Raw genomic sequence first — 16,216 nt, forward strand, 5'->3', positions numbered from 1 at the left:
AAAATTAATTAAAAAAACATTTTAGATTTGAATAACGACCTCGAATTAAATATAGGTTCAGCTTGTGCAGACTGCTGATGTACAGTAATTGCAGGCAGAGAAATCACAGCAGCTGGCCGTTACCTTTCAGCTATAATTCATGTACAATTGTAAAAACTAATTGTGCACTCGTGTAGTTTGACAAGTCAACAAAAATAAGCCCCAGAGTGGAGAGAGAATGCACTCGCTGGAGTCGTCTCCATAAGGAATCTGTCCTGTCCTGTCTGCCCTGATTGGACATTATCAAGATCAATAAAAAGGGAACTGGAATATTTCCAAGAACACAGACTCTCCTGCTAACAGTCTGTGAAGAGTCTCAGTCGTCCAGGTCGTGGTTTCTCTTAGAGCTTTAACAAAAGGGAACTGGACTTGCTTGAGATTCTTGAAGACGCTCTCATCCGAAAGTCCTTGTCAGTTCTGATCAGACGATTCAGTTCGGATCAAACATCGTCAAGAACCTCAGCTGCCTTTGTAAAGCTCTAAGACACCCTGCTGTGAGTGACAGAAGAAAGTAAGAAGAAACTAATGAGTTTTAAGGTGAGAAATTGTAAAGTATTCCTGACTTTAATCTAACCTGAGGTGGCTGCAGCACATGCCTCATTTTTATAGTTTGGAGACGGATGGTCAACCATATCATAGATGATTTGTCTTCTGGTGTCGTGACCCAAATCATTGGTGTTTGTATCTTGGTTTCTGAATCGTTACACCTCTACTATATCGTTGTTGTGAAGTGGGAGGATGTTGTGGAAGAAAAAGTCCATTCATTTTCCTCAGCTGGATCCATCGGATAACATTTTCTAATGCTGTTGTTCATCTCTTGTACTGATTCAATCCGGAAAATGTCTGCCTCTTTAAAATCAGATCAATATCAAATGTACAAGCCCGTGTACGTAAAAACATGACAACTATTCTAGTGTGCTTATTGAATAGATGTCGCACTTAGCGCTTACACCAAGGTCTCCTGCTGCACTGAGCCTTTAGTGTTGACCCTCACTTGTAAGTCGCTTTGGATAAAATCTTCTGCCAAATGAGTAAACGCAACTGTACCTGTAAACTAAACGACTGCCAAGGTGCATTTTGTGCAGTGTTTTTACACAGTAAATCATTACATCATCTGAGAGACTCGTGTGCTTCTATACCGAGTAAGTTTGTTAAAGAAAAACCTGTGAAATCAGAGAGGTGGAAAAAAACTTCCCGAACCATCACCTCACAACTCTAGTTATAATCCACTCACCTGAAATCAAAGAACTCGACAAACTTTCTGTCACGATAGCCCTTCATCTGAAATGGCAGTAGCCATTAGGGTTGTTCCGATCGTCAGAGCGATTGCAGATAACTTAACTTTTCCAATGTCAAGACGATATTTGGCTTGTTTTATTATTTACTAAATAAATATTTCAATTAACTTGCCCTGCCATAATTTCATGTCGGCATCATCAGCATATAAATGACACTTGCGACACTGACTCACACACACACAAACACACACCACGACCAGCTGACTGTCACTCACTGAAGCAGAGCGGAGGAGATCGGTAACCGATAAACAGACGGACAAACCGCGTCACTACGTTCGGTTTCTCAGCTGCTGCTTTTCGTGGTTGTAAACACAACTTTGATCCCAAACGGGGAAGTGAAGAGACAGTCAACGAGAGAGAGAGAAAGAGAGAGAGAGAGAAAGAGATGTTTCTAAGCGCCTTCCCCTGCTGGTTTTGAGTGCACATTGTGAACGCTCTGATTATTAAAATGTAAATAATTTATGTTTTGTTTGTGATGACAATTCTATTTAGTTTTAACAGAGCCATAAATGTATTTATCATCGTACTGTCAGGGTATCAGAGAAAGAGAAGTCGCTCTCTCTCTCTGCATGTGTATTCATACGAGTGTGTTTAGGTTACGAAGAACAACATCATGTTACGGTCACCGGCTGCATGGCGACGCTCTCTGGACTCACCTATCTTCTTGCAGCGCTCCTCTCCTCTGTTGTGCATGATGATGGGCGAGTAGATGAAGGGGCTGGCGGTGGACATGTTCTGTCCCAGCAGGCCTTTCACTTTGTGGGGGCGCAGGCTGACAGGCAGATTGAGCAGCTTCACTGATCTGAGTTTGGGCATCAAAGGAGGAGAAGGCAGAACAGTGACATGAGCTCGTGTCGTTTTTATTTTTATACTCAGATCAGTTCAGCCCCCCGAACACTAAAATCTGAGTGTTTGTGATGAATATTCATGATTTTTTTTTTTTTACAGTATATTGCAAGAGTTTCATAAAAGTAAAGAGCAAAAACCAATGAAAAAAATACATTTAAAAAAGTGCACTCCACACTTTCAGGGAGCAGGAGCTATTAATCCAGTCAGAGGAACCTTGTCAGTGTAATCTAGCAGATAAAGACTCCTGCACATCAGAACCTGCCGTTACTGTTGCTCATTAACATTTCAAACATTACACATTATAATAAAAAGGATTTATGGTTGGTGACTAATGACTTCTGTGATCAAAAGGTCGAACCTGCGATGACATTGAGAGAAAGATGTAATTTTTTATCTTATTTTTTTTTTATCTACTTCATTGCCAATGCACAGCTTCTCTTGGTTTGTTTCCAGCTCTCCAGCCTCCACAGTTGCCTCCTAACTGCAGTGTGCAGGGGTCATTTTCGCCTTGAGGCAGATCTGTCTCGCTTTGAGCTTGGATTTCGCTGTCAGTGAAGTTATTTAAGTGTTGTAAAAGCATTAAAGCTGGTATACACACTGCCGCAACAACTTTTCAATGTGACTTTTCAGTGTGTTTTATCAAACAAAAGCTCCATTCTTGGTTTGTTTGTGGTTTTTTGTTTTTTTTTTTCCTCCTGTTTTGAGCGGCCATTATTTCTCTTAAGGGAAGTTCTACTGCCAGCCAATCAGAGTACCGGCTCATAAATAATAAGCCCAAGAAGCCTGGGTCATTAAAGGTGGGTGTGGAGCTCCCAAACAGCTCTTTGGTGTTAAAACGCCTTGGAAGAAAAAGCGTTTCTTACACATAAGGAATAAAGAAGCAGCGTTATCAATAAGATACTGATTTGTTAATGCAAAACGAGATGTAATGTTTTTCAGGTTGTCATGTGTCTGAAAATCTCGTATCTTTTAGACACCACGGTATAAATACCATTGCATTTAAAAAATAAAAATAAAAAAAAGTAGAATCTTTCTTTTATTATCTAATTTGACTGTCAGTCATAAAAAATAAATCTAGTTGTCCTTTTTTTACTGGTGGGACTTCCCAGTGTAACATGTGGCCAAATTGCTGACATTTCGCTAATGGCTAACGTTACGCTACTAACCAGGAATCAATTCTTCGCCGTCGCTCTAAAGTCAGTAGTTGCTGTTACCTGCACGGCGCAACCTTCCCTGTGTAAGCTTCTGTTTTAGAGCAGCAAAGAAGAAGAGATTTCTTTTGTTTTTTTTCCAAGCGCGAAACAATAAAGTTTATTAATTAATTACGTGGTATCGGATCAGTGCAAAGACTCATTTACTCGCTGATACGCGATTTTACCTATTTTAGTATCGGAGGCTTTTCCGATACTTATATCAGTATGGGAACAATCTACTCATAATATATATATATATATATATTTTATATCTACTGATAAAGTTCCTTCATTAGCTGATCCCACATATACCGTTCTGCTGCTGTAAAAACTCAATAAAGCAACGAACCCACGGCTAAAAACTGTCCTCAACAAATCTACTGTTTACTCCAGTTTGGGATTTTTGTTTTTAATAAAAGTAGATAATTATAACCCATTTTTTAAAAGATTTTAAGACACAGACATGCTGAGGAATTTGGGTAATATTGAGAGACAGACTGACTAACATTGTTTGGGTTTGTTGACAATATGAAATTGCATTAGAAAATTTTAAAAAACAGGATAAAAAACAAATTTACCTCAGTTTTTAAATCATTGCTGAAAGATTAATGGAAAGCCTCACTTCAAAGCAACTGAAATTAAAAGCACCAATTATACACTAAGAGATTTTTCTTTCTTTTTTTCCCCACATAGCCGTTTAGCAGTAACGGCTAACTAACTGCCACACTTTGATGTACCAATGGTGTAATTACACCAGATTTCTAATTTTGGATGATATTTAGCCTGGTTAAAAATAAAGCCAACATGTGACAAGATACAGAAAAAGTAACAATCAGTCAGACTCTTCTCTTACCGGACAATGGGAAGCTTTGTAAAGGGCACCGGAGGGAGCTTCAGGCCGTCGGGAAGGGTGATGACCTCCATTCCCCCCGGACACTTGGAGGTGTAGTTCTCCAGACTCTGGGTCACTTCTTTCTTCTCTATAAATGAAGAACGTAAAAAATCACTGAGCCGCAAAGAAATCTATAGATACAATCATCCACCGATAAGACAGCAGCAATTATGACATAACACGATTCCCTTTAAATTTTCCCCCCCGCACCCGGATAATTCGAGCTCCATCGCTCGCCAATCGAGATTTCATCTTTGTGTGTGGTATAAATTAACCGGACGTTAATGGGCTGCGAGGTGTCTCTCTCTCTCTCTCTCAGCAATAAGAGCCCCAGCCTTCAAGTAAAGTTTTATTGTACCATCAATACCTTTTGAGGGATCATTACTGCTCACCCAGCTGTAGAATTTGCTTTGGGTGTGTAAGTTTCCAAGATTGTCCATCAGGGTGGAGAAGGACATTTACTTGCAAAAGATTTCACACAGATCTATAAACTCTTCGTAGGAGTACATTAGGAGGTCTTATGATAGCCCTGGTGCTTTCCCTCCACTTTATTGTACATTCAATAAAAAAAACAATGAGGAAACAGGCTACATCCATGATGCAACAGACGATGTTTATTTAATCAGCTGCCTGAGATATATATACACTGTGCATATGAGATGAGATGCTTGTATTAACAGCCAAAAGGATGACTCCAGGATTTTATGTCCTCTGGCAACAGTAAAGACTGTCCACCCAAAATGTTAATATAAACCTGGGAGCCAGAAACCAGACCGCCAGCAAATCAGAGTGCAGACAGAAAGGGGAAGAGATAACAGAGGAAAAGGTTGTGAGTGAAGGAACGGGAGGGAAGGAGGTGGAGGGGAGGAGGGGGGGTAAAGTGAGATGGAGGTGGACAGAGGAGGGAATCAGACGGACTGAGAGGGGAGAAGAGTAAAAGGAATAAAATAGCAAGAGATGAATGGAGTAATAGCTCAGTTGTCCTCCTGGCTCACAGCTTTCATGATTGATGATATATTTTTTCTCTCCTTGTTTGCCACGTCTGAGCGTTCACAGCAGCCGAGTGCTGAGGGGCCGCTCCAGGACACAACGCTGGCTGCGTATCCCCGTAGTGAGTATTTTTTGCTAAGAATAGAAAACAGTAATTAACTAACATTACGTTTTTATTTCTTCCACAATGACTAATAAAACGAATGATCCTTCAAAGTAAAGGTCAAATGTCAGTAAAATATTAATAAACAGGATTTTATCAAACTTTTTAACCTGTGAAAAGCTGCTTTTATTTATTTATTTATTTAGTTTGTTTGGTTGAACTAATGGGTGCCATGAACAGATTATCATAATCATATTTCTTATCCGATGCCGGATACTTTCAGGGTCTTTTTTTTTTTTTTGCCCACTTGATATTCAGCACCAGAGGAACCTGTAAACCCGTCACTGACGCATCATCATCTTCTGAATTTGTTGTGGCAAACATATTAGCTAAGCAGTCGCCTATTTACACATCCAGCAGACAGGAAGGAACATTAGCATTCAGTGGAATAAAAATATCTGGCTCTTTAGCTGATAAATGCCCCACTTTGTTCCCAACTAGTCACTACATTTGTCTGCCGTTTAGTGCTGAGCAGGTAGTGTACAGTCAGTTTATCAGAGCTTTTTTTGTGTTTTGCCTTCTGCAGTTGAATACAGGGTTGATGAGAGCGGAGGTCACAGGGCCAGACAAACAAAACAATGATTTAAAAGAAGCTAAAATGCTCCGTAGAGTTGAGGACAACTAACTGCTGCACGATCTTTACCGGTGAAACGTTTCTCATTGCAAACACTGACGTGATCCACTGTTATTCCAAAAACATGAATCAGTGCAGCTTGACAAGGAAAGGAAACGAAAGTGAAGGAAAGGAAAAGGGAAGGAAAAGGAAAGGAAAAGGGAAGGAAAAGGAGAAGAAAGGAAAGGAAAGGAAAGGAAAGGAAAGGAAAGGAAAGGAAAGGAAAGGAAAGGAAAGGAAAGGAAAGGAAAGGGAAGGAAAGGAAAGGAAAGGAGAAGAAAGGAAAGGAAAGGAGATGAAAGGAAGGAAAGGAAAGGAAAGGAAAGGAGAAGAAAGGAAAGGAAAGGAGATAAAGGAAGGAAAGAAAGGAAAGGAAAGGATAGGAAAGGAGAAGAAAGGAAAGGAAAGGAGATGAAAGGAAGGAAAGGAAAGGAAAAGAAAGGAAAGGAAAGGAAAGGAAAGGAGAAGAAAGGAAAGGAAAGGAGAAGAAAGGAAAGGAAAGGAAAGGAGAAGAAAGGAAAGGAAAGGAGAAGAAAGGAAAGGAAAGAAAGGAAAGGAAAGGAAGGAAATGAAAGGAAAGGAAAGGAAAGGAAAGGAGATGAAAGGAAAGGAGAATTAAAGGAAAGGAAAGGAGAAGAAAGGAAGGAAAGGAAAGGAGAAGAAAGGAAGGAAAGGAAAGGAGAAGAAAGGAAAGGAAAGGAAAGGAGAAGAAAGGAAGGAAAGGAAAGGAGAAGAAAAGGAAAGGAGATGAAAGGAAATAAAGGAAAGGAAAGGAAAAGAAAAGAAAGCCTTTAAACCTTTTTTTTTTTTTTTTTTTTTAAAGATAATGAAACTGTGTGAATAAAATCTGTGAATAAATTATCTCAGTTGTGAGGGTTACACAAAGAAACGGTGAGGAAAAGTTTTCTCGGTTCCACCCAGGTGGGAGTTTAATTATAATGGATGATGCTGGAAGAGCCCACACTGTCATCCATCTTGAAAATCTACTGCAACTTTCAAGGTAACAGAACCTCCTGCCTCCTGACCGGACTCAGATTCAGGTGGAAAGACGGGACTGTTTTTAAAGATGGACGTCCCCCACAGGTTTCTGAGGAGCCGGGCCCCGTGTATGCACGACTTTAAGCCTCAATAAAACTTCACAAATTACATGCAGGTTTCTTGCTTTTGCATGTGTGCACAGCTTTTCACAACAGCACTTAGAAATCTTTTCTTCACATGTGCAGCCTTGAATTTCTTTATAAACAACTGCAAACACCACTTGTACAAGCTCTGAATGTTTCTGACCCTTATTTGAGCCCATACTTGTCCTTTGTCGATGCAATTCCCTCGAGGTCAGACTGGCGTGTCAGGGCCCTTAGATAATCAAAGCCACGGGTTAAACTAGGAAGAAAACCTACTTTGTTGACTTGTTTCTCCCCTGCTCCCCCCCCCCCCCCCGCTTCCTGCCCAGACAAACACAACAAAGCACATTATAAACCTGACAGCTGGAACACGCTGTCCAGATAAGCAAAGACACATTTTTTACACTTAACGAACAGGAAGGGGAGAAAAAGGTGCAGCTCGTTGCGGTTCACATAGTTCCCCCAAACGAAAGGATTTCATCTCCAAGTGTCAGTCGTCAAGAGGAGCCCCCCCCCCCCCCCGGATGAAAGGAAGCACGGGTAAGAGTTTGCTCTGAATCCTGAATCCTCTTCTCTGCAAACGGAGCTTACATCACCTCGTCGTGCAACTGAAGAGTAGGAGGGAGACACTTTTGAAATTTGCACCTATTAAATCTGCCTTCATCTAACAAGTTTGTTTGCAGTTCTCCTTCCCTGCCAAGCACTTCATTAAAGGCTGCGCTTTCCAGAGCTTGACGTGACCGAACATCCAGTGAAGTACGGCTCACACCATACAAATTAGTGTGACAGTAATGAGGGGGCTCAGGTATTCTGACAGCGTCTTTTGTACTTTTGCCGTATTAATGCCTCCCAGTTTGTCAGGATAGATCTAAAATAATTCGTAAAGCAGCAGGTGTCAACTGAGCTCGTTTTTTTAATTGTTTTGCAAGCATAAGCTCCGTGAAAAGGAAAATAATAAGAGTTGGGTTGGTGTGAGGGACGATGTGTGAAGGGCAAACAAAAGTATTGATTCATTTGTAGATGATGCACCATAACCACAGTCTTTCAGGCTTGATGTGATGCACAAAATGTTCTGTTTTCCACGATTTGTCGACTCTCTGCTGAGGCATTAGCGGGGCTGTCCCCTAGAAGTCGGCGAGTCGATGCATCCTTTGCGAAGACCCCCGGGCTTGACTCGCATTTTGTGATTCTACAGCGATCCGATCACAAGTGGACAGCTCCAAGGACGTCGGCGTTTTCTTTAAGGCCCTGCTCACACACTGTGCTGCGGTCAAGATGCCAAATTTCACTTTGTGCAAGAAGAAGGAAGAGGAAGCTGAATCCACAGAGCAGAGATCTACCTTTACACCATATGTTGGACATTATAATTTATTTAAAATGTACATGGTTCTGCTCCGAGAGAGGGAGAAAGAAGAAGAAAGCTACGGCTCGGTCATGTCTAGTTGAAACAAGCGATCGCTCGTGACCTCTTTCCCATTCACCCTGCTGTTCCCGCCTTCTTCAGCTCAGTGTTTTTGGTTGTGTTTTGTTCTTCCTCTCCGCTTATCAAGTGTCCCTCCCCGATGCCACTCTCTGATGCAGTGCAGGAATCCGCTATAATTAGCCCTACCTGGTCACCTTGTCACGACCCAGACGAAGAGCCGTTGGGAGTTATCTTCAATTCTAGCTGCTGCTGCTGCTGCTGCTGCAGAGGTGAAGGCTCTCATAAAACATTCAAGCTACATGTGTTTCTAATGATTCCGGCGAAGACTTGAAAAGAAAAGAATGGCAGATGGCATCCAGCCTCAAAGACAATGTGTATTCTCACGACAGTTGCAGACAGTGTAATCAATATTTGCAAAAAGAAATGTAAAAATTAAAAAATGAGCGCGACTTAACCAGCCAACACTAATATGTGATACGATCAAAGAGACAATATCTGGAGCTCTTCTAATAATCTCTGTCTATTTTTAGTTCCCTTTCAATTAAACTGTATTTTATAGTAGCTCCAACAAAATTTAAAAAAAAACTCCCGCACACAATTACAGGAGTGTGATTTGAAAACCGCCCGAGTCATCAAAGACACATATTCATTATCAGTGAAAAAAGTAAGTTGCTCCATGACATCACTCATTTTTCTGTTGTTTATAATTTACATGTGGAAAATATAGTGATTGGCACGGACCCTGGAAACCAACCATCGCTTCTCGAATGTATTTTCCCTGTTTTTCTATGATAATAAACTCTGTTGGAAAGACAAAAACATCAATTTAAATATGTTAATATGTTGTTTTCCACTATTTTCTGACAGTTTATAAACTGAACAATCTTTTAATAAAGAAAATAATTGTCAGATGTATTAATAATGAAAAATATAATTGTTGGTTTGAGCTGTACACTTCTCCTAAGCTAGAACAACACTACCTTCCCCCAACAAGCCAGGCTGCAGGAAATATGGTCACACTCTCCTCTTCGTGAGTTACGGCATTAATTTGACAGATTTTGTGTTTAATTGCGTCATAATCAGCGTATGAATTCAATAGTTATGGCCAAAAACATTTTATTGTGAGGTCACAGTGACCTTGATCTTTTACCACCAACATCTCATCATTTCAATCCTCGAGTCTAAACGGACATTTGTGTCAAAATTCCCTTGAGGAGTTACTGAGTCACCGTGACCTTTGACCTTGACCTTTGACCGCCAAAATCTGAATCAGATCATCCTCGAGTCCGCGGCAATGTTTGTGCCAGATATGAAGGATTTACCTCAAGGCGTTACTGAGATATCGTGTTCAGGAGAATGGGACAGACGGACAACTTGAAAACATAACTCCTCCGGCCCCGACTGTCGCCGATAGATTTCTCCTGGAGAACACAGAGTTCTTGGTCATCTACACAGGAAACCACGTTTCAAATAAGCTTTTAAGTAGCGTGCACGACAAAGACTTCAGAGTATCAGAGCGGCTGGATTAAAGAGGCGAAAAATAATTCCACACAAAGTCCAACTGAGGCGGAAACTAACATCAAGTATCCTTTCCAGAAACAACTAAGAACACTGTCACGCTGGATCGTGCTGACCGCGCCACGGGAGGACCTGTGGAGGGCTGACACTGTCCTCGCCATCACAGGCGGCGGGAGGAGGACGAGGAGGAGGAGAGCCATCTACAACAACCCGGAGGTCGCCGGATCAAGAGAGCCCACCCGTGGGAGAGTGCGGAGAGCCGGGGGCCTGATTCCGGCTGGTTCACCTGAGTCATCAACTGATGTTTCATTAACAACAGACTTCCCACATGTGCACAGGAATCCCTCTGAGAACAGAGGCTGCTGTTATCTGTACTAGAGCCATATGAAATGTCTTTCCCTGCCCAACTCTAGTCTACACTTGACGAACACACACACGCAAACTCAAACTCACGTCAACAGGGACTTATTCCACTAGAGCAAACCTACAATAACCTCTCTGACATTTTTAATATCCCACTGCAGAGTGGAGTAAAGGCAATCAAAGGAGGGCACCCAAACTGCTGCAGGCAGCGCTCTGAGCCCCGAAAGTTACACAGAGTAAATATGAAATGGTATTTTATTGTAGCAAAAGCGCTGCTCAACACACTGGCTTACAAGGTCAGCTCCTCCAGTGAGAAAATACTCAACGGTGGCAGTAGTAGTTACATCATTCAGTCCTGTTTTATTTTTTTTTTCCTTCCCCCTAGCCCCTTGATGTATGCGAGGCTGCAGATAGTAATATTATTCCAGCAGGACTGTTCCTAAGAAGGCTTTTACTATCAGCACCCTAAACACAGCTGCAGAAGTCCCTTTGCTGATGTTTAATATTTTATACAGTAAGCTTGCTTCATGTTGTTCATACCTCTTCTCCCTCCCTCCCTCCCTCCCTCCCTCCATTCTCATGCTCTGTAGCCAACCAAGGATTACACTGGCCTCTATTGTGTGGCCAGTGGACCGTCTGGCTCACACTGCCTCAGTAAAAACCCTATCTCCTGGCTGCACAGGATTTCTGCCCAGAGCACAATGTTGCACTCGCGCCAAGAAAAAGCTGGCTTTGTTGTGCGTCGTATACTATTAAGCACAAGGTATAATGCCGAAATCACCAAAGGACAAGGTGGCTGTTTCTTGATGTTTGGTTTTTTTTGATGTCTGGGCATGAAGCTGGAAGCACCTCACAGGGTTTTTATAGGTTTCTATAATGAAAAAAAAAAAAAAATGCGAAGTGTGATGCGGCTACTTTTCTTTTCAAGCCTCTTTGCGAGTGTGTTTCCATGTGTTTATTCTGACCTTGATCGGACAGGAAGTCCAGCATGGTCTGCAGCAGGAAGGACAGGTGGCGCACGGACAGACCAGGGTTGCCCATGCGACGCGAGGCGTACACCAGCTCATGCAGGAGGCGCATCTGTACAGCAGCCCAGCCTCTGTGAGTGCCTGAGAGAGAGAGAGAGAGAGAGAGAGAGAGAGAGAGAGAGAGAGAGAGAGAGAGAGAGAGATGACGGAGACATTCACAGTCACAGACACTGACAAAGCTCATTGCTGACATCTAATGTTACACTGCTACCGAACCAAATTATTACAGAAGCATCAATAGAGTCTGTAGAATCACACTCCGCGTCTGTTCCGTCTGACAACGGAGAACTTCAAGACGTTGTGTTCTCGTACTACACGTTTCCAGGACGAGGAGAAAATGTTTCATCTGAAAATGAAATGAGAGGCTGATATTTGTGAGAGAGCAGCCTGTTTGTCGGCTCTGGATTTTTCTGCTTACTACAGCTGCCCTGCCATATTATTCTAACTTATTTCCAACCCTGCTGTTTTCAGCTTTACTGTAAACCTAATGATAGATAGATAGGTAGATAGATAGATAGGTAGATAGAAAGATAGATAGATAGATAGATAGATAGATAGATAGATAGATAGATAGATAGATAGATAGATAGATAGATAGATAGATAGATACTTTATTTATCCCCATGCATCTCAACTGATCTGAGGTCTGATTGACCAGCTTTCACCAGAAATTACATATCTTATATTGTTGACACCGTTAATACATAATCATTCATCTTTTTATTAATATAGGATTGTTAATAATGAATAAATTATTACACGAGTTCAGTTCAGAAACATCAGTTTGACCGTAGCAAAAATTCTAACTCAATATCCACTTAATAGAATTGTGTAGAGCTTTCGACTGCATCTCATGGTCTTCATCTGCAGGTGGAGTTTGATTGATTGAAGTGTGGAACTTCAGTCACACATGATGAATACAGGTGGTCATACACATGTATGTGGTTAAAAGCTCTGGAGAAGGTCAGTAAGTGGACCTTTATTTTGTCAAAGTCTGTCATTGTTTTAAAATGAATGTGCGCCACTTTGAGCTGCTTATTTATTTATTTGCACTGATAAAGTCATTCTCCCATGTTATCGCCATTCTCAATGTAATATATTATAAATTCTATTGTTTTATTTTCTTATTTTTTTGTTTTTGTTTTCTTGCACCGATGTTTTTTCATGTTGGTTTTTTTTTTTATCTTTCTTAATATTTACAGTTTGTCTTGCGCTGATTGTGAATTATTTTTTGTGTATTTTGAATTTCTGTTTTAATATCTACTCTATGCCCTTTAAATTTCCCCCTGGGGACAAATAAAGTTTCTTGAATTTGATTGAATGTGGTGCAGCTTTATTCTTGATATTAATGTGGGACTGAGCCAAGAACTCAATATTATCATCATTATCAATTCTTAGTGGAATCGTATGGTGATAACATGATCATAATAATTTGTTATCCTTTTTACGAAGATCTGCTTTTTTTATTTGATGATTCTCAGAGAAAAAAAAATCAAATTTACTGAAATCACTGAAGGGTTTGTTTTATAATAAACAACAACACAAAACCGCTGGTAACGCTGAACATCAATTAAATTACTTTAATCAGCATGAGATGATGCCGGCATCTTCATGTTGCGATTGTAGGAATATTATTATAATACTAATTTTAGCTCTAACGCCCTAAATTCAACACAAATGTTGTGTAAATACACCTACACAATAATTACTCTGCAACAAGTGTGTGACAAACCTTCACAAGTCTGTATTCGACATGCTTCGAGTGCTTCACACACAAAAGGCCAAACGTAATTAGATCAAACTCGAGCGTTTTTATCGGAGCCATCTCTTAAAATTCAAGTATTCCCGCTGCAGACTCATCACACGCGGCGCGGCACGTTGCGGCGCGGTGCGGTGCGGCACGTTGCGGCGCGGTGCGGTGCGGCGCGGCGCTAACTCAGCCAGCGTCATTTGCTCTGCAGAGCTCCACAAAACATCTTAATAGCATTCTAGCCTGACACCAAATGTTACATAAGACCCTCAGCCCCCTACGAGATCCCCTGCTCCACTCCCAGCTGTCGACTGTTGACTCACTGAGTGGGGAAAGGAACCAGAGGAAAGATGTGCCGGGGAGGCCTTCAGGGGGCTGCAGGGAAAGGAGGATATTTGGTAAACACTCGGATGTTTTCTCAGCTTAGATACCGCTTCCAATAACGTCAAATCATGCCCACGATGCTTTCCAGTTATCAGCATTTTTTCTTTCCTACCGTGGCGATTATTCATCCTGACTTCTTCTGCCATCTGAACAAACTCTAAATGAAATTCCTTCATAAGCTTTTTTTTTTTCCCCCATGTCGTGAAACTGCACCCACTAAGCAGTCTAAAAATAGCTGACTCCCACCTGTCTGCCAAAACTAGCGATTATCTGGAGGACAGTAATCCAAAGGACACTTTGGATTTTCTGAGGATGCCACTCTCTCTCTCTCTCTCTCTCTCTCTCTCTCGAAACACGAAAAATGACTTCATTTCGTGGTATTTTCAGACCTGAGCTGGAGGTGTCTGGCAATCCAATTAACACACCGCCAAGATAATGAGCGCGGTGCCACGGCCTAGCAGTCGCACTGTCATGAAAAGCCTCAATTCAAAAGGCACTGTACCTTCAGACCGCCCCTGATGAAGCTGGAGGGGAGGGGGGGGGATTTTCTACTGTGCAGGATGATGATACCGCCATTATTCTCCTCTAGAATAAACATGTAAATTATTACAAGAAAAAAATTTAAAGATTTCTGTGACAGGTGACAACAGTGGAGAACAGAGAACGAAGACTGACAATGAGTGTGTTCCCATTTCTGGTGAGAGAAGAGGAGCAGTGTGGGGGAAAAAGCCACTTAAAAAGCCATTTGTTCCACTGTATCTCGGGGCAAAGCTGCCTTATTGGAATGTACCAGTGATCCCACCATTTTCTTTCTCACTTGAACCTGAATCTCAAAGTCTTATCGCTTGATAAACTGATCCCGTCTGCCAAAAGACTTAGAGCCATCATTCCCTGCTTTCCCATCAGCCCTTTGGAGGTCTTTTATTAAAGCTTACAAGTTCCATGGAACGGTCGTATTCATCCACTTGTGAGTCTGATTTTATAATATTTTCATATTGAATAAGAAATTAAAAGTGTCCCACTATGTTTGTGACTAAGGTCTATTAATTGGATAAGAGCGTAAGAATTTATTGTCTTACCTCAAACTTTTAATCATCAAATGATCAACTATAAATTTATTCATAGATTTTATTCGACGCCCAGGAAACGTTGCTGATAATGAAGTGGGAACTTCGCTGCACATAAAGTAGGATGTGAAGTGTTTCTGGACCAGAGGGGCACATGTTTTACTCAATAAAACTGGAACCCAAATTTACACATTTATGTAATATTTCACTATTAAATGATGACTTTTAATCTAATATAAATACAGACTGGGGGCGCAAGGAGGAGCTCTTTTTTGGGTATTTATTTACTTATTATAACGGGACTTAGATATAAAAATACTGTACTTAACATTCAGTAAAATGTATGTATCAAAAATGTATGCTTTTTTCTTTTCTTCCATAAGCTGAACTTTTCTCTCTTTAGATCACACGGCTACTTTTATTACAATAAGCTATTTAGATTTATGTCATTATGCAGGGGAGAGTTTTTAATGGTTTCAAAAGTGTGGAAAAGAAATGACAATAACATTTTAGCTAAAACTACTTGACTTCAAAAAAAAAAAAAAAAAAAAATGAAATGCATAGGAATCAATCACTTCTTCTAATTCGCCATAATTTTGCAAGAGATTCAACAACAAACCAGTAAAAAGCAGCATTTCCCTTTTACAAATTACATAAAATTGCAAATTTAAAGTTATCTGTTGGTGGCAGAAGTTGACAGGAACTCACCGTTATGGCTGTGGATAATAATGTGTGTCTTATTTGAAAATAAAATACCTAAATATTCCTCAAACCATTTAGTATTGCACCTCTGTAAAGATGGTTTGTGAGAAATAAATAAATGTCAAAATTTGTCACAGCAGAGACCGAGATATAGAAGTCTTACTGAGTCCCTAGTATTGATCACTTCCCCAAAAAACCCTGGATGTTTCACTACCCATAATGCAGCTTGATTGTCTTTCATCAACACACATTACTCCACAACCCCAGTTTGTAACCCATTTAATAATAATCTATATCTCATGCTTTACTTTTTGTGTAATGGTGGAATCACAGTGGTGCTAAATAACTGATGCTCGGTGTGTTAGCTAGGAGCCCACCGGTGCGACGTGTCTCCAACAACCTGCAGCTCGTCTCTAATCACAGTTTATAAAAAAGGAAACGAAGCCAAAGATGAACACCGTATCAGAGGAAAGTCTCACAACGTCTCACAATGTCCCTTGAATAACATTCAGGGGCGACCCTGAGCTTTTCCCGCTCGCTGTGTGTGAACGCCGTCTTTTGTGTTGCCAATGCTTGTCTTCGAGTGGCTGCAATGAGCCAGGGTCAAGAGTCTGTAGAACCGAGAGGCTTATCGCGAGGAACCTCAGCGAAGAGTCCACAAAAGCGCAGGGGTCAGGATTCAGCCGTAGCCTCTTTTTGAGCAAAGCGGTGGCTTGAATGCAGAACAACCCTGAAGGAGCACTCCTGAAAAGACGGCGACGCCGGAGGTGGAACGAAGCCGCGCTATTCATCTTGTTTATCTCGTTAAATATGTGTTTACGCC

At 41.1% G+C, this 16,216-nt stretch overlaps 1 protein-coding gene across 3 annotated transcripts in view; it reads right to left on the reverse strand.

Annotated features, from left to right (window-relative positions):
• The window catches only part of trappc9 (trafficking protein particle complex subunit 9), a 194,686-nt gene that overhangs the window by 166,668 nt on the left and 11,802 nt on the right, over positions 1 to 16,216 (reverse strand). For all 3 annotated transcript variants that reach the window (XM_056398528.1, XM_056398526.1, XM_056398527.1), the window contains 3 exons: positions 11,428 to 11,571; positions 4,233 to 4,359; positions 1,994 to 2,139 (listed from right to left, as the gene is read on the reverse strand). In XM_056398528.1, coding sequence (XP_056254503.1) covers positions 1,994 to 2,139; positions 4,233 to 4,359; positions 11,428 to 11,571 — 417 coding nt within the window. The remainder of the gene's footprint in view (positions 1 to 1,993; positions 2,140 to 4,232; positions 4,360 to 11,427; positions 11,572 to 16,216) is intronic.

This window comes from Seriola aureovittata, chromosome 16, assembly GCF_021018895.1.
Source record: "Seriola aureovittata isolate HTS-2021-v1 ecotype China chromosome 16, ASM2101889v1, whole genome shotgun sequence".
Taxonomy (NCBI): domain Eukaryota; kingdom Metazoa; phylum Chordata; class Actinopteri; order Carangiformes; family Carangidae; genus Seriola; species Seriola aureovittata.